Genomic DNA, 20,531 nt, shown 5'->3' on the forward strand with positions numbered 1-20,531 from the left:
CGGAGCCGAGCGCGAAGCCCCGCAGCGCTGCGGCGGCCCGGACGGGCTGGGCTTCCCCCGCCGCGCGGCGGGGGGGAAGGGGCGGGGCCGCCCTGGAGCCCCGCCCCGCCCCGCCCTGCGCCGCGGTTCTGATTGGCGGCGGGCCACGTGCTGCGGCGGCGCCCCGCTGCGGCGGCGCGGAGGGGCAAAGGTCGTGCCCTTGCAAGATGGCGGCGGCGGGGCTGTGCCCGTGCCGGGCGCTGCTGGGCGGGCGCCGCGGGGCTTTGCGGGTGCTCGTGCGCCCCGCGCGGGGCCTGGCCGCGGCGAAGGAGACGCACTTCGGCTTCCAGACCGTGTCGGAGGAGGAGAAGGGGGAGAAAGGTGAGTGCTGGGGCCTCGCTGCGGAGCCGCGCGGCACCGCGGAGGAGGGAGCCCTGAGCCGGGCCCCCGCGGAGCGGCTGCGGGGGCGGCGGGGCCGCAGCGGGTGCGTTTGGAGCTGGGCCTGGGGCAGTGCTGGAGTTAGACAGGGCCGGTGTCTCCTGGGCTCAGTTCTTCCCCGCTGGGCTCCGGAAAGGTTAAGGGAAGAGGCTGTGTTTCTCCAAAGAGCTGTGTGCCAGGTAACAAGCTCAATAGGGTTCTGTTATATTTCTTGCAAGGACTTTTGAAGGGATCTTTTCCAGTACCGCATGGTGGCAGAGCTGCACAAGGTAATAAAGAGTAGGTTTTGCTTCCACGGGAGCATTTTAAGCAGGTTGCACCTCATCTTCATGTCCTTTCTTCTTAGTTTACCAGGTGTTTGAAAATGTGGCCCAGAAATACGATATAATGAACGATTCAATGAGTCTAGGCATTCACCGAGTGTGGAAGGATGTTCTTGTGCATAAAATGAACCCTTTCCCAGGAACCCTTCTTCTTGATGTTGCTGGAGGAACAGGTAAATACTTTTGGTGAGTTTCCCATGACCATGATGCCACAGTCACCTTGAGCAGTGGTTCTCCATGGATCAAACAGATTCTATCTAGCTACATATCTGTTAGTAATAGATATCAAATTTGGGTTTGTTTGACAAGTTGCCTGGGTATAAAGAAAGTATTGTCTGTTAGCAGTGTAATCAGATACCCTTAGTCAGGAACATTATTTTGATCCATTTGAATTCGCTCAGACTTTTTAGCAAGTTGACTAACATTTTTGGTCTCAGTTCTTCTATCTTTAAAACAAGAAAAGAATCTCTCTGATTTTCACAGGAAAAGGTTGAGAGAAGCTTTGAAATACCTTGCTCCAAGGCTTTGAAGGCATTATAGTGCTGCCATAGTATGCTATGGGCAAATTTGTTTTCATTTGTAGGAAGTGGTGGACTGTTTACTTTTAATATGGTCTCTTAAAGATATATGTATTTTTATATGTATATTATAGTTATAGTACATTCAGCTAAGTTTAATATTCAAAGCCCTATATTTGGACTCCTATTCCTTGGAGTCTTAATACTTCCAATTTCAGAAAACATTCCAAAATGTATATCTTTCCTTTAAAATGAATACAGGTGACATCGCCTTTCGATTTATTAATTATGTTCGTTCCATACGAGAACGCCAGCTACAGCAGAAGCTTAAGCACCATCAGAATTTGTCGTGGCAAGAAATTGCTGACAGCTACCAGAAAGAGGCAGTTAAGCCTCTTGGGGATTCCCAAGTGGTGGTCTGCGATATTAACAAAGAAATGTTAAAAGTTGGGAGACAGAAAGCACAGCACCTTGGCTACTCTGAAGGTAAGTTGTGCACCATTTCGGTAGAATCTCTGATGGCAAGAAGCTGATGCGTGATAGACATCAGGTAATCACTGCTTCAGGATTACAGTAAAAGCTATGTAGCTGTGCCATATGCCAAAGCTGTACTCGTGTTTTTGCCAAGACAAAATTAGTTTTCCAATAAGCATGAATGCAATATGCTGTTCAGAGGGTCAGTGTGCCTCTTGAATACTTGAGCCTCCAGAAATGCAGGCGTGGAAGTGTGTGAAATCTGATTTCCAGCTGTCCTTCCAAATGGGACAAATAACCAAAATTTGTTCTTTACATCTGTGCAAACTCATCTGACTTTGTTAAGGCAGATAACAGACAAGAGCTTAGCCCTCGAGTGATTATACTAAAGATGTTTTAATGGGTATGTTGAGAATCAAGGCAGTGAATAAGAAATGCATGAACTAAAGTGTATCTTGAACCTGTACAGACTTTCCGCAGTTAGAAAATGTGTTAATAATATTCAGAGAAACTGAATTATATTAAATGTTAGTTTGCAGGTCAATGGATTAATTCTCTGATATCTAGAATTTGTTGGGGACCACGCCAATCCTGATTGAAAAGCCTGATTTTAAGAAGTAAGACATAGAGAAAGAAGTCCTGCTTGTGGCACAGCGTTTGTATGATAGTCATTTATCCTCTCTTCATTTATGGATATTTGGAAAATATTTGGGGAATGTAAAATATACCAGGAGTTTGTTTGGGTACCAGCATTAGGAATGCTCTGGGCACTCCTTGCATATCGGTTTGAGGTACAAGACCTTGTGTGTGTCCTTTCACCACACCCTGCTCCCACAGCCCAACTGGGGCTCCAGTCACAGCCACAGCCAGGGAATTGTCTAGCATTTACTGCTTATTGCAGGTTCCTGGCACAAGGGGTGTGTCTGTGGGGAAGGTGAGGTCTTGCAAGAAGGGTCTCCCAAGCAGCTATGAGTGACGTTCCTGCCTGTAGATACTGTGGGCTGAAGGACGTACCACACGGCTCAGTAGCACAAAGGGCCTGAAGGATAAATTGCTGGCACAGGTTCTTTCAGCTGCTCTTGCTTTCTGCTGACAGGCTGCCTCAGGCCATTGCCTGCCTGCCTCTCCCTTTGCTTTAGGCACAACAAACTAACCATGAAAGCCTTGGTTTGCATTGTGCTCCTCTAAGCATCTTGCAACCCTGTTCTTCTTGTGCACCATAGTTTAAGAACATCTGAAGTGTACCAATGTTGTAAGTAAAGACTTAAAGCTTTATGACTGTAGCTTAGTATCTGAAATAAAGCTTGATACTGTCTCCTAGCTACTTAGTCTTAAGCAAAGTAAAGTAAAATTTACCTAATTTAATTGGCTTTACTTTTTGGGTGTATTTGTGATTTAGACTTTGATTTGGCAAGTCTTAAGGGCTGTGCGTGCCCAGAAGAAACAAGCCTCTTGTCCAGTCACTGGCTGAGCATCCTGGCCAGCAGGAATAGTAGGCTGCACTGCAGGTGCCCCCATCCTTCTTGTGTGGCACTAACAGTCCCTTTAACATATCCACTTACAGAACTTCTGGCCCATGATTTTCATACAATGTTATTCTGAGGGTCAAATCTCCTATCATTCAAAGCCTTTTCTTGGTTCTCAATTCTTATATGTCTTTTCAAGCTGTCTGGTGTAAAATAGCACTAAGACCTTGCTGCTTTAATAATATTGCGTGCTTCTTTTCATACAATACTGACCTCAACTGTGAGTGTATCTTCTTTGTAAAAATGAAATTCAAATGTGTCCTGGCAACAACTGTGGTTTTCTGTTTCATTTTGCTCTCCTTCATGCCCCTTTCCAGCACACTGCCCTTTGAAAAGCTGCTGATCCATTGCAGAAAGCTTCTGTTTGTTTTTTTTAATAGTTTTTTGTTGTTGTTGTTCTGCATTTGAGCCAACAGAGCAGTGACCTTAAGATCTATTCATTCTAAAATGAGCAGTCCTATTTCTGGTACAACTAACCTGGACATCTATGCTCTGCAAGACAGACACAGTCCTGATCTCTTGGGGTTTGAGGAGCAACACAGCTGCAACAGGATTGCATGCTGTGTTAGATAAGTGCTAACGGAGGGATTGTGGCTCTTCATTTTTCTCAGTCAGTGGAAGTTTTCTAGTAAAATGTTTTAAGTGTTTTGACTATCATTGCGTGGCGAGATGGAACAAATCACTATAATTATTCTAGTTGTTCTTTGGGTAGAGAGTCTCTTTTTGGAACTTAACACTTCAAACACTTAAAAGGTAGCCAGTATCTGTTGCTTTCCACTACAGTGCAAGACTCAGGTGAAATCTCTTTCCTCCAGTCTAAGGCACTGTGAACACAACATGCCTATATCTGCAGAGGAATATTTTGGCTCATCTGCAAAACTGACTACTTTGTTTGAAGGACAACTGTTACAATACAGGGCCTTGAAAGGTTTGTGAGTATTAACTAAGGTGTATTCCCCACAATCAAAAGCAGAACTGTAGTATTAGTTTTATATTTCACTTATTAATGATCATTCCCTTTTGGAATAGAGAAGTTCTAGTCTTTCTGAAGGATTCTGGGTTACGTAAAGTCTGTTAGATACCATTATGTCCTTGTGTTTTTATTACAGGTTTGTCCTGGGTGGTTGGGAATGCCGAAGAGCTGCCCTTTGATGATGATAAGTTTGATGTTTATACAATTGCCTTTGGAATCCGAAATGTAACTCATATTGATATGGTAAGTTGGTGTAGTGTATTCTGGACATGGGGGCTTTACAATTCACGTGGGTTTTTTTATTCTAAGGGAGGAAGCAAAGGAAGAACTCGTTTGCATAAAGGAGTATCTTTCTCTACTCTTGAAACATCTAAAATAAGTGGTAGGTAGTCTGCAGCTTGCTCGAATAAAAAAATGCAATTAAATGTCCCACCTTTGTCATAATAAAAAAAAGTTAGATTTATACTAGTTGTGCCCAATCTTTCCAGCTTGACAAGCCACATAATTTCTTTCCAAGGCGAAAGAACTGTATACTGCACTCAGTACCCACCTTCTCCTAACTTGTGGTATTACCGGATCTACACATGCGTAGTGCAGTCAGTCTGCATGTCTCAAATCTTCCTGCAGCACCTTATCTATGTCCCACCCAAAGTGTGTCAGACGCATTGTGTCCCTTACTGCTGCCCTGCCTGTGCTTGCAGAGCTCCCAGGGATGAGAGCAGGTGGCAGCTGGCGGCTGCTGCTGCCCTAGCCCATTCAGTCCACTTCTGCTCAGTGCCTTTATGATGGCTGGTAAAGGGGTTTTCCATGAAGAATAAGTACGGTTTTAATTTGGGTAGGTAGTACCCTTCATTCTAACCAGTAGCTGTCCTTCCAGAATGGCTGGATGTCTTTCATGTTAGCTCACCAGTCTAGCTAGACTAGGTTGTCTGTGTCTTGGAGGAGTGTCTTCCAACCTTGGCAATGCTCTTCTGGTTGAGGGTGTAGCGTTTGGACAGTCTCAGTCTGTGCGCCTTTGAACTTCTCTTACTGCGGAGGGTGTTCTGCGATGCTTTGCCTGCACCCTTCCCGAGCGCGAGCTCTCGTACTCCTTCATGGAAGTCGGATACAGCGGTTTGGTAGCATAGCTCCCTGGAGCCCTGACACAGAACACCTCCAAGCCTCTGGTTCTTCTCCAGAGCTCCAGCCACGTATGTGTACTGTTGGTATTTTACCCATTGGGAACGTGACATTTGAAGCCAAGCAGATGCACAGCTTGCAAAGGTTCTTAAGTACAACTCTGCTGTGCTCTAGTATAAAAAACATATAGCTGTAAATGCAATTTTTCTTGTCTTAGTTCTTTCTCAGTGTTTTATTTGGACATAAGATAGAAAAGCCACTGACTCCTCTTCCTTCTCCCTCCCCCCTATTCTTGTACATTGCTCCTCCAAAACCCAGAGTTGTTCTTTCTCCAATTCTTTCGTGTGTCCTGCAGTCAAGTAAGATCTTATCTTTTGATTAAAATATATGCATCATGCTCTTGTTCTTCATCTTTAGTTTCTTGTAGCTGAGTCACCTTCTCCTTTTTAGGTTTGGTCTGTACTTAAAATAGCTGTGCTGGCAAACATTCATCAGCTAAGAGTAGGGAAAGAGGAAAAAATGCATCCCTGACATCGTAACGTCAAAGCCTGGTGTAAATCTATTTATGTAACAACGAAAGTGGACTGGTCTATGCTTCTCCACAAGTAAATATTGGAGACTGCCTCTGAAATTGTTGGCATTCTCTCTCCTCCCCTCAATTCATCACTGAGTTGCCTTCATATGACGTGATAATAGAAACAGGTGCTGTTCTACAAACTGAGTTCATCAAGTCTGCTTTGTCTCAGGTGCTTCAGGAGGCTTATCGTGTGCTGAAACCAGGAGGGAGATTTCTCTGCCTTGAATTTAGTCAAGTCACCAACCCTCTCCTTTCCAGGTAGGAACATGAGGATACCTTGTAACATGTGACAAGAGTATCTTGTACTGAGCCAGGGCGAGCAGAGATGCTCCAAAGTCACCTCATCATGCACTTTTAAATCAAATCCAGACTCCATAGCATAGTGGTACAGTGATCAACGTGGGTTGTAGAGGTTTGGTTTTAAACTTGTTTGTATTAATACCTACTTGCTGTCCGTCTGGGCAGGCTCTATGATCTATACAGTTTCCAGATTATCCCGGTTCTGGGTGAGATTATTGCTGGTGACTGGAAGTCTTACCAGTATCTTGTGGAGAGCATCCGACGCTTCCCCCCCCAGGTAAGACAGCACTTCTCAAATCACAAATACACAAAAGACAGGCCCCGTGTAGTCTTGCAGGCAGCTGGCTTACAGTTCTTCCAAGCTGTTATAATTATGAAACCATTACTTTTCAGGAGGAGTTCAAGGCAATGATAGAAGATGCAGGGTTTTTGAAAGTGGATTATCAGAATTTAACATCAGGCATTGTTGCCATTCACTCAGGTTTCAAACTGTGAGCCTGCTTTCGAGCAAAACACAGGAACTATATTTTTTTTCTGAGGAATCTGAAAGATGTGCAATTTTAACTCTCTCAAGATAGAAGAAAGTTTTGGGAGAACTCCAGTTTTCCTGAGAAAGAAGTAATTTTCTTTATTTAGCTCAAAACCTGGACTTAAAAACTTATACAACAGATACTTGCTCAGCAGTCAGATCCAGAAGAATGTCAGCTGCTTTTCCACTCCACCCCTGCCCCAGACCTGAGGATGAAGTAACTTCTGTGGCCAGTTTCGTATATTTGCATTTCCGTTCACGTGCAACGTAACAGACAGGGCCAAAACTGAGCAGTGCTAATAAATGTAGCAACTTCACTTACCGGTTGTGTGGATACAGAAATAGACTGACTAGTCTTCAAACAAGATGCCTCCTTTCTTTTACTAAACTTCAAGGGGGATTCCATAGCAGTGCAAAGTGACTTGGATTTATTAAATTTTTATTAAGCTCTCAGTGTCTTTGTCATGTGGGCTTTAAGAGACTTCCTTCCATGCTTCCTTTACTACTTTCAAAGGGAAATGGAAGACTTGCAAAATAAAACAGCTCTGCACTAAGGTTTCTTTCACTTCAGTCAATATTTTAGCCTTTTGAAGAGAAAGGAAGCTTTTCTGAAGGAGAATGACAGCAAATTATATTTTGAGGTGAAACTTTTTTACCTACATATGGAAGCTCTAATTCAGTCGATGCTAGATGTATAGTCTCTACAAAATATACCATGCATTTTTCTGTTGTTAAACTAACTTGTTCGAGGCCTGATGCTTCTGTCATAAGATACAAGGATAGAGTATAAAACCTGCCACTAGCAGTCAAAGTGCATTTAACAGACTTACCAATATGAAACTTTTCCTCCCTTATCAAAAGATGAACAACAACAAAAAACCTAGAGAAGGTACACAATTATCCAAGCTAAAGTGCCAGTAAAATTGTGTTCTGAAAATTAGGAGAGGGAAAGGACCGTTGATTTTTCATTTCTACTTGTTACCAATCCAATTCATTTGAGATCAAAAAGCAGCTACCTTCCTGCACCATGTAGCTAACTGGAGGATGCACATGCTAAAATGCTTTATCAGGACTTGGAAAGCAGCTGGGAAAAGCTCTCCTGTTATTCTTACAGTTGGTTGTATATATAGCTTATGATTTGGATGCCATGAATTTGGGGGGCAAAGAAAGGGAGGGATGTTCCTCCTTCATTTGCAGGGGAGAAAAGTGGTGCAAGCAGTTAAAGGGCTATAAAACTCTTAAAGGCCACACTGCTCCAACACTTTTATTAGCAAAGAAGCTGGCTTTTAAAAGAAAATAAATACAAGGAAGACCTTTTCACTTTTTTTTTTTTTTAAAGCCACAATGAAAATACCAACTGCTACAGCAAAATCCCTGACTATTAACAACACAACAAAAGACCTGAAGATCAAGGTCTGCTTCCTCAGGAAGGCTGAAGGTAGCAGGCTGTTTGGAGTTAGTGTGCAGTCCAGATCCAAGTTTCAGTAACAGTCCACGGTTCTAACCAGACTTGAAGAGAAGAATAGCGACTTGGCCAAGGTAGAAGTAGATGAAGTGCTTTGTCTCATGAGTCACATAGCTTCCAAAGTTCCTTCCCACGATGCAGTGCCAAGTGGGATTGTATTTCTTGTCAAACTCCTGCAGAAGAGAACACTAGCAATTTAGCATTACTCCAGTTCTTATGCAAATGTTGTCTGAAGATTTTCTGGCGCTGATGTCACTTCTTAACAAGTATCAGTTCTTGGACAAGACAATTAAGAAGCTGTGTATGCTCTAAAGTACAAAGACTGGCTTTTATACCTCACCTGCTGCTTAGTGAACAAAAAAAAGCAGCACACCACCATACTGCTTTGTAGCTGAGCAGAAATAAGCATAAAACATTACCTATGATTAAGGAAAGTCACTTTTCCTCAAAAGTTGTATCATGAACTCAAACCATAACTCTGAAGTAAAAGCTTCACAGCTGGTTCTAACTCCATACAAATAAAGCCATTATTTTGACTTCATTATCTGTTTGGAGCAAGCATGCTGAAAGCACTCTTAATGGAAAATTCCCTGCCACATCCTTCGTACCAGGTAATGAGACCATGTTCTTCCTATCATACTCAGGAGCCTCCTGCGAGTTTCAAATAAACCCGTATGTACCAGTGTAGTGTGACCAGAACCTTGCACCAGTGGTTATATATTAGAGTATCTAACCGCCCTCAAATGAGAGGATCTCTGAGAGCACGCAAATGCTAGTGTTCATTGTATTACAAGGCCTCTCAGCCAAGTCCTCCAAGTATTTGCAGCTCACCAGAACTACACAGCTTCCACGTAGGAGCCAGACAGTCTGACAATCTCTGAGCTGTGAACCATCTGTTCTGCGCTAGCACAGACAGTATTTCTTACATGTGGGAAGAAAAACCCCCCCACTTATTTCTGTATTACAGGAACAGCAAGCCAGCACTTCTCAAAAAGAATCAATCGTTCAATTGTCCTTAAGACTGAATTCAAAAACATTTAAGTCAAGACTACGCAGAACAGGCCTTCTCTCAGAGCAAAGCTGTACCTGGATGATGACAGAGTGGAGGAAAAGACCCAGAAGAAACAGAAGATACTGTGACAGAAGAGGAACGACCAGGGAAAGTACATGACAGAGGTGGGGAAAGGAACACAAGGACACCAGCCTGCAAAAAGACCAACTTGATTATCTAGTGCCTCCAGAACTTGTTTCTCTAGGGCTACTTGCCCAGCAATATTCCCCCTGTTGATTTCTTTTTTGATGTGCAGAGGGATTTCATGGAGAGGACGTTACAAACATTTACCTTCTTTATGTGAGCTGCAATATCTTTCTCAATGTTGTATTTCTCGAGGGCCTGCGTAGCACACTCCACAGAGTCTTGCTGCATCTCTTCCGACATGTCCGCATTCTTGATCACGGCCTTTCGGTCACTCATGGTTACCTGCACGGAGCAGAGAAGAGACTGCAAAGTTGCAGCAGCGCTGATCTCCGCGCCACCATCACCCGCCCGCAGGCAGATGCGTACGGCCGGCCCCCATCAGCCCGCCGGGGGCCGAGAGCCTGTGCCCAGGCCTCCCGCTGCCCGCCTCGGCCTTCCCTCTGGGGAGCCGCCGCCGCGCCCCGCGATCCCCGCAACCCGGGCGCCCCTCACCGTCCCCCGGGCGCTGCGGGACCGGCCCTGCGCGGAGCGAGCGGCGTTGCGGAGTGAGCGCCGCGCCCCGCGCCCGCTTCCCAGCGCTCCTAGCCCCGCCCCCTCCGCTCCGTCCGCCAACTATTGGTCGCCGCCGCCCTGCCCGAGGCTCATTGGCCGCCTCCCGGCGCCCCGATGGCGTTTTGCTGCGGCGTTTTCTTGCAGGCCGGCATGCACCGCGCTGGCGCTGTCGCCATAGCGACAGGATGCGGCGCAGCGCGGGCGGGCGGGAAGCAGCGAGGCCCCGGTCGCGGCGGCCCCGGCCTCCGGGGGAGGCACCGGGGAGCAGAGGGCCTGGCCTCGCGATCGCTACTTTGAGCCCGTCGTTTCGCTCGGGGCTGGAGGACCCCTCGGTGGAAGCGCCATCGGCGGGGCAGAGCCGTGGCAGCGCCAGCAGTTCCGTAGCTTAGCAATTTTACTGTGTTATTTCTGGTACGAACGGGTCTGCTTTCAGTTGTCACTGGCTTAGGGTCCAAGGAAGTGACTGACGATAGAAATCTTTCCCCCATATTTATTGAATACGCTCAAGTCGCCTCTAACTTTTTTCCCCATAGCAAACTGAATCCAGCGGCCTTGCGTCCCTCGTTTGAGGCGTTTTGCAACCTCGCCCCGTTTCTGCAGCTGTCTCCAAACTGGTGCTTACGGAGCAGGATATCCCACGGGATTGCCAGCACTCGGCTCTGTTGGTTTCGCTCTCCCTGGGGCACTTTCTGCTTCAGCTCTCATCAGCAGCTCAAAAATTGCTGTGGAGTTTTGCAAGGTTAGGGAGGGATCTGTTCGTAACAAGACTCTGCGCCTTGTCTTATAGAAAATAGTGCAGGGTGACTTAAATGAGGTTTTAAAATATGGGTTGGTGGGTGTGGAATTTCCCTCTGGAAATAAAAAGCTCAAGAGTAGTCATCCACCACACTTGAAATGCAAATATTTTTATAGTAGTACAATCTAGTTACCTGCTCTGCGTCACTCATAGCATAACTGCAAGCAACCTTTTGCTTTTGCAAGCTCTGAGGCAACTTCTGCAGAACATACTGCTCCCAAAAAAAAAAAAAGAAAAGAAAAAGAAAAAGGACAATGTGTTCCTTATATCACTCCAGACTATCTCAGAAATAACTTCTGGCTTTATCTCCCAGTTTTTAGCATTATGAGTCAAAGAGCTGCAATTCACAGCGTTATTTTTGATCTCACCATCAGTAGTGTGTGCTAGAGACAACTCTGACAGTTATGCCATTAAGAGAACTGCCTAGTTTAATGCAGCAGATGAATGAAGGGTCAAATGAAACCACGTATGCTAGCAGCTTGAAGAAGCTCTATGATAGTCTTCGGGCCACAGTGAGCAGTGGCCTTACAGACCTGGGTGTAGTATCTGCAGCAGTAGCAGGGGATCTTGGAGTACGAGGCAGTGGTGCACTGACAAAAATGAACCATTTCGCAATCTTCCCAGCACTCCCAATGAACTTTAGAAACACCCATGAATCTGAAGAGGTGGCTGTGTTTGGTAGCTGCAGGCAAATCACAATGCATTTATTAAAAAAATGGTTAGCTGAACAAACAGATTTGATGATGACTGCAGGAAATGTCAGTGTGGGCGAGATACATGTCTTTAAAGAGGAAAATTAAAGCCTGAGATACATGGCTTTAAAGAGAAACATTAAAGCCTTACTTGTTGATCAAGAACATAAAAGCATAATTCCCCTCAGGACAGAGCTGCAGGGGAAGGCAGAACAAATACACACAGGAGATGATAGCTGGGGTAGAGGAGGTGCCAGAGAAGATTGGGTCATGACTAACGCATATCATGAGATTCATTCTGCAAACGGAAGATAAACCGTAAGCACTTTGCACCAGCGGCTTTCTTTTGTGCTGTGTGAGTACTGTATAGCTGTATCTAATGCAGTGATTTTTAAATTAAGGTTTTCTTTGTAAAGCTGGAATCTACATGCTGGGTATCTAAGCAAATTTTCTATGTTATGTATCTGTAGGTAGTGGGAATTCTCAGCAGGCAAAAGTCAAGCCATCTCCATGGTCTCCAGGGGAACTACGTACATTTACATAAGCTGACCTTTTTAAACAAATAACACAGATTTTTCTTTTGTTATAACTACTAATCACAGAGAAAAGATGAGTTGTTCCACAAATATACATTATGTTTGCCTCACTGTGGTTAGGAGGACTTTGCAAGCAGGGATTTTTCCCTCCTACTGAAGTGAGTATGTATGTTTTTGAGCATGCACAAGGGTCACATCGTTGATTTTATTATGCAGTTCCTTAGCTAGATCTGTTTGTTTGCCTGGTTTTCTAAGTCACAGAGTAGCGGAACACTGTAAAGATCAGATTTTCAAGCTATTTGTGAGCAACACTCGCTGCATTAGACACCTGCCGAGGTGGGCTGGAGCCCTGACGTGCTCTGCTCCATAGGCAGCCTGTCCGGCCTTTCCCAAGGCATTTTAGTTTGGGGTTTGGGGATGTCTGAGTCAGAGCTGTAATTCCCTTGTCAGTGGCAAAGTTGCAACAAAACCTTCATTAATGCAGTGTGTGTTTTCAACTCGTTTATGCGGTTCAGCCTGTGGGGAAGAAGCGTTAAGGAGGTGGCAGCAGGCAGCCCGCTCGCGCTCCGGAGCACATGGGCTGCAGCAGCGGCAGCACACCGGGGTGGTACGCTCAGTCTGTGCTGTGTTGGCAATGAGGGATCCTCTTTGAGCAAATTGCTGGCTTGATTATTGTTTACAGTTACTTGATGATACATTGGGCTAGTAGCTCCTGAGGCAGTGCAGTCCAATCTCAAATCCCCCTTGCTTTTTGTGTAAACAGCATTGTCACCATTCTCTCTGCTGTTTAGAGGAGGAGGCCAAAATGGATAGAAGCAAGTGGGAATTTCTCAAATTGGGAATGCTCTGCTAAACATACTTGTCATAAGATGTGCTTGCTGACTTACAATCTTCCCCTGTTGTGCTTTATACATGGATCCTAAGTGTCTGTTAGGAAAAGCTAGTACATTTGTAAAAGTTTACAATTTGCAGGGTCTAAATCTTGAAAAACCTGAAACTTAAACAGTGACACTGTGTTATAACTTTGCAGTGAACTGGATTGGCGGGATTAAATACAAATTTTGATTCAATACCCTTCAAAGAGGTTCTGTGTTGTAGGCTCACCTTATTGGTGAATAACAGCAAAGGCAGCTTTTTCACTCACATGAAATAAGTGGCGCATAATGGCTTAAGAGGGAGCTTTTCAAAGCAGTTTGCACACACAGAGTATTATAAACAAGCCACTAATGGCCGAACCCAATACCATTACTACTGAAATCCTCTTCACATATTTTTTTTCAGTGTTTTTCAAATTATGATACTTCTAATACACTTGGTGGCCTGTTAAGATGTTAGGAAGCAATGCACGTATATAATTAACCTCTAATTTGCTTTCCTTGTTGTTTGCAGAGATGTGGAAGTTTATGGGAGAAATGGTGAGGATTACAGCCTTGCTCAGGACTTCCTCTATCAGGCAGCTGGCGGGACCAGAAGGATTGCACGGGTGAAACTGGTGAAGTTTATTATGCAAATATACAGAAAGATGGGAGTGTCTGGAGTGGGCGTATACAGAATGGCAGCAGTAGCTTTTCCTTGTAAAGAAGACATAGAACATGTACTGTGTAAACTGGATGACATCAAGCTCCAATCTCACGAGGTGAGTTTCTGCCCTGCGGGGAACAGCGTGTGCATACGCTGTCATGGAGGAACATTCCTTTTCCTGCCCCGCTCTCAAGAGTCATAAAAGCAGAATCTCAGAGCTGGTGATTAGTAGTATCCTGTTACAATAACTTCAAGGGTCTCTTCTAGCATTTCTGAAGAAAATTCCATTGTGGCTCATGATCTCTTCCAGTGCATGAAGTTATTATTAGAATAAATAATTCTGAATCTTTTAATATATATTTGGAGGGGGCATGGCCCAGGAAAAAAAGTCTGTTTGTCACAGATGTTTACTGTGCTTTTTATAGCCTGGGAGCAGAAGGTCTGGACGACTCCTAGTTTGCTGCAGTATTCTCTTTTCAGCAGGTCTCTGGTTTCTCTCAATGAGCCTTCGCTCCGTGTGCCTTCAGCTGCTGGAGATTCTGTGAGCAAACTTCAGGATCATCAGGCAGGATGAGACAGTGACCATCACACGTTGCTTGCTGTAGTGCTGCTTCCCATTTTCCCAGCACAGAACCTCTTCCTGCGGTGGTCTCCTGGCCTCTGAGCTGGTAAGCCATAGGGTTGGTTTCTTTTTTTTGTTGTTCTTGGAGCGGTGCTACTTCTTTGCATCCACCTTTTTACTGTGGCTGAGCTTTCTATGACAAACGTCCTGCCTGGGAGCCGAAGGCTGAGCATGCTTGCTCGGGAGATTTCCTTACAGAATTTGAGCTACTGGTACATAACTGTTGCTTGAGAGTTTGGCCTCCCCTTAGTGTGAAGGATGGCTCTAGTTTTTTTGTGGCTACTTGCCACCAGCAGTTAAAAGCCTAATGGGTAGACTCCATCCTTTAGCCCTCTGGCTAGGCTGACATCATAGCACCTTCCATTTCTGTTAGATGGAGGGAAACGGGTTCCCGTTTTCCTCTCTGGTAGTTGAGCCTCTGCTCTTGCAGGTGATTGCTAACAAGGTATTTCTCAATATTGCCAAATGTTTTCTAAAGTCTTTCTCTGTAGACGTTGAATACCAGAATGTGAACAAAGCAACTACCACCTTTATGGAAATCTCAGTCTGGTTATTTATGCATCGGTCCTATGCTCCAGTTGCTCATTCCTCATTCATGCCTGCAGAGGGCTGTTGGTAAGGATATAATGCAAATATTTGGGTTTTATTCTTTGTTTGTCAAGAAAACAAAATCGTGTTTGGGGTTTTATTTTAATCATCGCGCTTAATGTTCTCTTTGAAGCCTTTAGGCTATTCAGTATCTTAAAGACTAACATGGATGCACTTTAATAAATAAAAGCACAAAGGATACCAGTCTAGATTTCATGCTGCCTTTTAGCTTCATAAACATTGAATATATTTCAGTAGCAAGATATTTTACAGAAGGAAGGTGTAAAAATTTAGTAGTACAAGTGCTCTTCTTTTGATCAAAATATTCACCACAGTATTTCAGCTGTGGCTGCACAAACCCTTGTTTTCTCAAATAAAATATTGAAACGGCATTTTGGTTCTTGGTTTTCATTAAGATCGCTGCAGAAAAGTCTCTCTTTCTTCTAACTTTGGTAAAGGGATGTTACCTGATAGGAAACAAAAAAATAGATGTGTAAGACCAGCTGTAAGTTACCTTCTGGGTAGTACAACTTAACACAAATGTGCGTTTCCCGTTTATTCCAAATATGTAGAGGCAACTTGCATGGCCTGAGCAGGTAAATTTTGTCTGACTTCCTGTAAATGATCTTTTTTAATAGGCCAACATGTGCACTATCTTTAGGGTAAGATTAACCTCTGCACTCCTTTTAGACCAATAGACTTAAGTCTGTCTTTACAGATGGCTACAGATATTATTTCCTCCTTTTAGTACATCCTTATTACTGCCTAGTATTTCTGAAAGTAAATTCAGTTGTGCAGGTTATATTGCTCAGGTTAATTGAAGCAAAAGCTAGTTCAAGTAAAATTAAGAGGTTTTTTTATAAACAAAACAGTACCTGGTGGGGCTACAAAATATTCCTCTATTTTCCCTCTGGCATTTTTCAGCAGCTCTTCCGTGCAGTTGCCTTCTGTAACATCATCATCTCTGAGATACAGACACCTGTAAAACAGAGAGTAGTAGCCTGTGTTTAAACTATGCCTACAAAGTAGAGAGGCTAGCATAGAAGTTGCACGCAAGCACCACGGATTTGTTTTTTACATCTCAGTTATTTTCTAATGTTTCTGTTCAATAAGCTGTTGACACATTAAGAAGTTCTTCCCTGAAGACCATTGGCAAATGAGTGAACAATCTCAGCCTTGATCCTGTCAGAGACAAAAGTGTAGTCTGTCAGGCTTTGAATATACCTAAACAGTCACTAAAACTACAGTGAAACTGAGAAAAACAGCCCACTCCTCTTGACTTAGTGGTAGCTTTAGTATGGAGCTGTTCATACAGAGGCAATTATGTCGGAGCACTTCGCACATGGGATTACTGGAAGCACAATTTCATAAAAAGCTGAGCTAAACATGCCATGCTGGACTGCTGCTGAAGTACCAAGTGTGGAGTATCTCTACAGCTGTTTTCAGCCTCAAGCAAGCAAGTACTCCCCAGCAAGTACTGGGACACTCTGAAGCAATTACGGATGCTGTTGCCAGACATTTGGGGAACAGCATGTGCAGGTCCTTCCTGATAAATAACAAGATACGCTAAGAAACTGGAGCGCATCTTTGCTATGCCAACAAGTTCGGCTTGCGGGCGCTAATCTGACGTCGTTCTTCCACACGCTACCACACCAGCGTCCTTCTGTAAGCAAAGGGGCCAAATGCACAGCTAAGATATTTCTGGAAAAATGTTTTCAAAGCAGCTACCTTGGTAAATGAGCAGTTAAAAGCAGGCCACGGACAGCGATTCCTCACCTGTCTTCCAGTACCGAATCCATCGGCTCTATTCCCTCCGTGTTTACCTCGTGTAGCTGATCCGCAAACTGCACTGCCTTCCGCAGCCGCTCCACGCCCTCCGCGTTGCGGAAATCAACCAGCGCCAGGTGCTCCAGGTGGTCGAGCACGTCCACCGTCACCTGCTCCTGCAGGGAGAGACCCAGGCCCCGGCTTGCACCCGGGAACGGGCTGCGCGGACGGGTGGGGAATGGGCGAAGACAAGCATGTTCTGGGTGCAGCCGCTACAACCTGTCCCGCGTAACAAGCCTCCCCTGCTCGGAAAATGACCGAGTTTGTTTCTGCTGGAACTTCGCGACTTGCTTTATTCCTCCTCCTTTCGAGGAAGTCACGGGTCAGGGTGGGAAACTGCCTTTAACCAGCCCCGTCCTTCCTCCTCCTCCCTGTCCCTTTCCGTCCAGCGGAGATGAGTGCCAGGGCCGGCAGCACCCCGGGGCGGGGCCGGGCCGGGCCGGGCCGTCCCCGCCCCGCCGCGCCCCGGCGCCTCGCGAGCCGCCGTACCTGCGGGGGCCGCCGCCCCTCCCGCGCGCCGCCGCCGCCGTGCGCCGCGCGCAGCCCCGCCCGCAGCGCGCGCAGCACCCGCATCGCTCTGCCGGAAGTGCCCGCGCCGCGTCACCCGGCCGCGCTTCCGGCGCGCCGTGAGTGCGTCACGGCGGGGGCCCGTGGGGCGCTGCCGCTGCCGCCGCCATGAACAGCGTGGGCGAGGCCTGCACGGAGCTGAAGCGCGAGTACGACCAGTGCTTCAACCGCTGGTTCGCCGAGACCTTCCTCAAGGGCGAGCGCGCCGCCGACCCCTGCGGGCAGCTCTTCCGCCGCTACCAGCTCTGCGTGCAGGTGCGCGCCCGCCCCGCCCTGCCGCCTCCCCCGGCGGCCCCGGGCCCCGCGCGCCTTAGCCCCGTCCCCTGCCCTCCTCTCCCTGCCGTTTCCGCGCTCTCTCTGGAAGCTGCTTGCCCTTCTCTTCCTTGGGCGAAACCTCTTAAGCACGGAGCCTGTTAGCTGGTTGCTTGCAGTGTGTCTGTGTGCCGGGCTCTGCTTCACGCACCAGTGCTACTCACCTGCGCCTGTTCGAGCACCTCTGATGTTAAAGCTTTATCCGAAGCCGTCCTAAGATACTAATTGTAGGTCATACTTCGTACCACAGAATATGTGACTTAGCTCTTTAAAGGTGTATCCATGTTTTTCTTCTCCACAGAAAGCAATCAAGGAGAAGGATATACCCATTGAAGGCCTGGAATTCATGGGCCCGAGCAAAGGAAAAACTGAAAACTCCTCTTGACCTCAACTGTACACACGGAGTCACTAATATGAACCTTCAGACTAAGAAATGTAACCAGACAAAAGACTAGATGCCACCTGGAAAAGGCCTTTGTTAAGCTGCTTTCTCTGTGTAGCCTTTTAGGAAGCAAGTACTCTCCTCTGCTTGTAGGGAGGGGAAAGAAAAAAAAAAAAGGATCACCTGGTAATTACTGCCTCCTTTTCAATGAATGTTGGTGGTGGTTCAGCCTCTAACAGTGTGGAAACCCTTTTTAACTAACTTCCTATGTGAATATACTTTATAATGGGAGAATACTTATTAGGATGGGTTGAGTTATTAGTTGATCTGTGACCAATTTCTCTTGCTTATTTATATAACACTTGAAAGTGTTTAAAAAGAGTATGAAGGGGATTGGTTCACTTTGTCTCTTCTCTGTGCTGCTGAATTTTGGAGAAAGGAGTTTGATATGATCCTGCATGCCGAGGGGCTACTGTGTTGTTTTGTATCAATGCCAGAGGCGTTATAAAAGCATTTATGGTGGATGTGCAATAACTTAGCTAAAATAAATATACCCAGGTTATATTTTGTTCTAGTACAGAGCTGTCCAGTAGAATGTGAGTGTGACCTGTGAGAGGGACAGAGACCGCAACAGAAGCTGAGCGTGGAGGGTACTGCCCAGCCTTTTCTGAGGTCCTGAAACAATCTGCAACTTGAATTTTCTCTTCTTTAGTGTTGTCTGTCCCTGCAGTAAAATGGCAGCGCGGACCTGGCCGTCGTTCTGCACGCTCTCCCACCAAGCACCGGGTCAGCCACAATCATTGGTAGACTTTTGATCGAGGTGGTTGGAAGTGTGTGTTGAATGAGGGCAACACTGGGTTGAAGCTTGACAGCTGATGTGGTTAAAGCCCCAGCTGCCTGTCCTACCTCTTGGGGCAACATCACTGCTCAAAAAGATGCTCCTGAACCATGTGTAGTTCACACCTAGTAAAGCAAACTGAAGTTATTACCTCTTTGTTTTAATGTGCTGGCTTGTAAACTACAGAAATTCAGATGAAGTTGTTCTGTAGTGGCAGTGACGGCTGAAAGGATGAAATGTCTGGCTAACTCATTGGATGTCCCAGCTGAATGTGGTGTTGGTGCGTTAACTCCTTTGTGTTACCTGATGATGACGCTGCTTTTTGCTTTTCCTAAAATGGTTGTCTGAAATTCTCTTCCTTTGAATGGCAGTAGAAGGACTACGGAGGCTTCTCCCTGGAAAGAATGGAAGGTTCCTGATGATGGGTGTTTCCTCGTGGGGTTGTGAAGAAATCATTAGGAATTAGCCTTTTCCTCTCCAAATCCGTTTTCTATTTCCTCTGTCCCGAGATATTCAGTGACAGAGCTTTGTTCCAGCAGATCTTGCAGGAACTAGGAGAAAGAAGGTGTTTGGAAGAGGAGTTGGGGATGTAGATCAGGACCCACCTCCTCTCATCCAGGGGCCCTCAGAGCCTCGTGGCAGGGGAGATCTCCATTGATCCTCATACAGGGATGGGCTAAAGCTGTCCCCTCTTAGCACACCGATACAGGTGAAGGAGTAAAAAATCATTCTGGGCTGGGGATAAAAGAAGTCGGCTTTCTAATTCTGTTGGAAAAAGATGAGTTTCACTCATAGCTTTTTAAGGACTACCTGAAGCATGGTTCAGAGCCTTTACTTTAAAACAAACAAACAAAACATCACCGAGAAAATATTTCAGTTGCAGTTCTCAAACAGTAGCTGGCTTGTTTGTGCTGCAGGTCCTAAGTAACGATTGCACATGCTTATGACTTGTGCTGAATATCAGGAACTGCAGCATACTGGGGCCTTTGTTCCCTGTGTCTTCAGGGATGGCCTAAATGCAGCAGCTTTTGAGCGCAGTCTGCTCTGTAGTGTGGTTTAACCACGCTCTCTTCTCAGGTGCATTAGACAGGTTGCTCAATAGGCAGTACAGTGATTAAATGTAGAAACTAACAGCTTGTTCTGTAACATTTAAAAATTGCCAGGTCACTCAGGTATAAATAAAATTGGTTTTCTCTAGGCAAGTTATGGGAAATATTCTAGAACGTTCTATTCTTTTAGAATATTGTTCTCTTATTCTATATTCTAAATAGTGTGTTGGGGACTGTCAAGTGTGAAACTTCTTTTTCAGTTAACTTTAAAACAACTGAGCCCATTAGTGCCTTATTCTGTGCTTTTAATACAGAAAAACTTAAAAGTCATTCTACTACAGTGTTCCATTGAGCTAAGCAGATAAATTATATTGAAACATGGGGAAAGGTGTCCTGCAGTGCCCACTTCAGAGCTTCTTACATTTAGCTCATTTACTATCCATCACTCCTTTCAGCATCAGGATGCCACGTCAGCTGTTGCAGTCTTCCTTTTGGGGAAAATAATGATATTATTGACAGCTAAGACATGAGAGCTCTCTGCATTGTACCACACAAAAGAATATAGAATTTGCAGAGGGAATTGGAGAACAGTTGACTTGTGGAGAGGAAAAGCTTCAAAATTAATGCTGTATTGGGACAGACTGAGAGCTTCAGACTTGGCTACTGACTTCGGAAAATAATAAAGTTTTAGACTCTCCTTGAAATGTTAAATTTTAACCAGCAAAGCTGAGACGCTTCTCAGTGCCACAGTGCGTATTACAGAAATGCAGTGGAGCAAAAAGTATGTTTTCATTTGTAAAGTCCATAAGAGAGACTGTTGTACAACTAAA

General features: G+C 45.4%; 4 protein-coding genes across 4 annotated transcripts; 2 read left to right on the plus strand and 2 right to left on the minus strand.

Annotated features, from left to right (window-relative positions):
* The first annotated feature begins 150 nt into the window (after positions 1-150).
* COQ5 (coenzyme Q5, methyltransferase) lies at positions 151-7,209 on the plus strand. Its single transcript, XM_026119071.2, has 7 exons — positions 151-360; positions 764-913; positions 1,520-1,744; positions 4,368-4,474; positions 6,097-6,185; positions 6,393-6,504; positions 6,621-7,209. Exons 1-7 carry the CDS (start codon positions 207-209, stop codon positions 6,720-6,722), a joined length of 939 nt encoding a protein of 312 aa, XP_025974856.2. The 5' UTR covers positions 151-206; the 3' UTR covers positions 6,723-7,209.
* Positions 7,210-7,994: 785 nt separating this feature from the next.
* LOC112994601 (dynein light chain 1, cytoplasmic) lies at positions 7,995-10,046 on the minus strand. Its single transcript, XM_026119068.2, has 3 exons — positions 9,912-10,046; positions 9,564-9,701; positions 7,995-8,394 (listed from the first exon to the last, which is right to left on the minus strand). The coding sequence occupies exons 2-3, from the start codon at positions 9,693-9,695 to the stop codon at positions 8,257-8,259; spliced, it is 270 nt and encodes an 89-aa protein (XP_025974853.1). The 5' UTR covers positions 9,696-9,701; positions 9,912-10,046; the 3' UTR covers positions 7,995-8,256.
* A 3,424-nt stretch (positions 10,047-13,470) lies between these two features.
* On the minus strand, positions 13,471-17,183 carry GATC (glutamyl-tRNA amidotransferase subunit C). The gene is made up of 4 exons (XM_064522273.1): positions 17,043-17,183; positions 16,503-16,669; positions 15,602-15,705; positions 13,471-15,193 (listed from the first exon to the last, which is right to left on the minus strand). Exons 1-4 carry the CDS (start codon positions 17,124-17,126, stop codon positions 15,138-15,140), a joined length of 411 nt encoding a protein of 136 aa, XP_064378343.1. The 5' UTR covers positions 17,127-17,183; the 3' UTR covers positions 13,471-15,137.
* On the plus strand, positions 17,149-18,391 carry TRIAP1 (TP53 regulated inhibitor of apoptosis 1). The gene is made up of 2 exons (XM_026119069.2): positions 17,149-17,375; positions 17,734-18,391. Exons 1-2 carry the CDS (start codon positions 17,229-17,231, stop codon positions 17,815-17,817), a joined length of 231 nt encoding a protein of 76 aa, XP_025974854.2. The 5' UTR covers positions 17,149-17,228; the 3' UTR covers positions 17,818-18,391.
* Positions 18,392-20,531: the final 2,140 nt, after the last annotated feature.

The sequence above is a fragment of the Dromaius novaehollandiae genome, chromosome 17 (assembly GCF_036370855.1).
Source record: "Dromaius novaehollandiae isolate bDroNov1 chromosome 17, bDroNov1.hap1, whole genome shotgun sequence".
NCBI lineage: Eukaryota > Metazoa > Chordata > Aves > Casuariiformes > Dromaiidae > Dromaius > Dromaius novaehollandiae.

Coding starts and splice junctions, on each gene's coding strand:
- COQ5 (XM_026119071.2), top strand. CDS start 207: ATGGCGGCGGCGGGGCTGTGCCCGTGCCGGGCGCTGCTGGGCGGGCGC. Junction 361..763: donor GGAGGAGAAGGGGGAGAAAG/GTGAGTGCTGGG, acceptor CTTTCTTCTTAG/TTTACCAGGTGTTTGAAAAT. Junction 4,475..6,096: donor ATGTAACTCATATTGATATG/GTAAGTTGGTGT, acceptor GCTTTGTCTCAG/GTGCTTCAGGAGGCTTATCG.
- LOC112994601 (XM_026119068.2), bottom strand. CDS start 9,695: ATGAGTGACCGAAAGGCCGTGATCAAGAATGCGGACATGTCGGAAGAG. Junction 8,395..9,563: donor TTGCAGCTCACATAAAGAAG/GTAAATGTTTGT, acceptor TCTCTTCTGCAG/GAGTTTGACAAGAAATACAA.
- GATC (XM_064522273.1), bottom strand. CDS start 17,126: ATGCGGGTGCTGCGCGCGCTGCGGGCGGGGCTGCGCGCGGCGCACGGC. Junction 16,670..17,042: donor AGGGGCGGCGGCCCCCGCAG/GTACGGCGGCTC, acceptor CTCTCCCTGCAG/GAGCAGGTGACGGTGGACGT. Junction 15,194..15,601: donor ATATTTTGTAGCCCCACCAG/GTACTGTTTTGT, acceptor GTTTCCTATCAG/GTAACATCCCTTTACCAAAG.
- TRIAP1 (XM_026119069.2), top strand. CDS start 17,229: ATGAACAGCGTGGGCGAGGCCTGCACGGAGCTGAAGCGCGAGTACGAC. Junction 17,376..17,733: donor GCTACCAGCTCTGCGTGCAG/GTGCGCGCCCGC, acceptor TCTTCTCCACAG/AAAGCAATCAAGGAGAAGGA.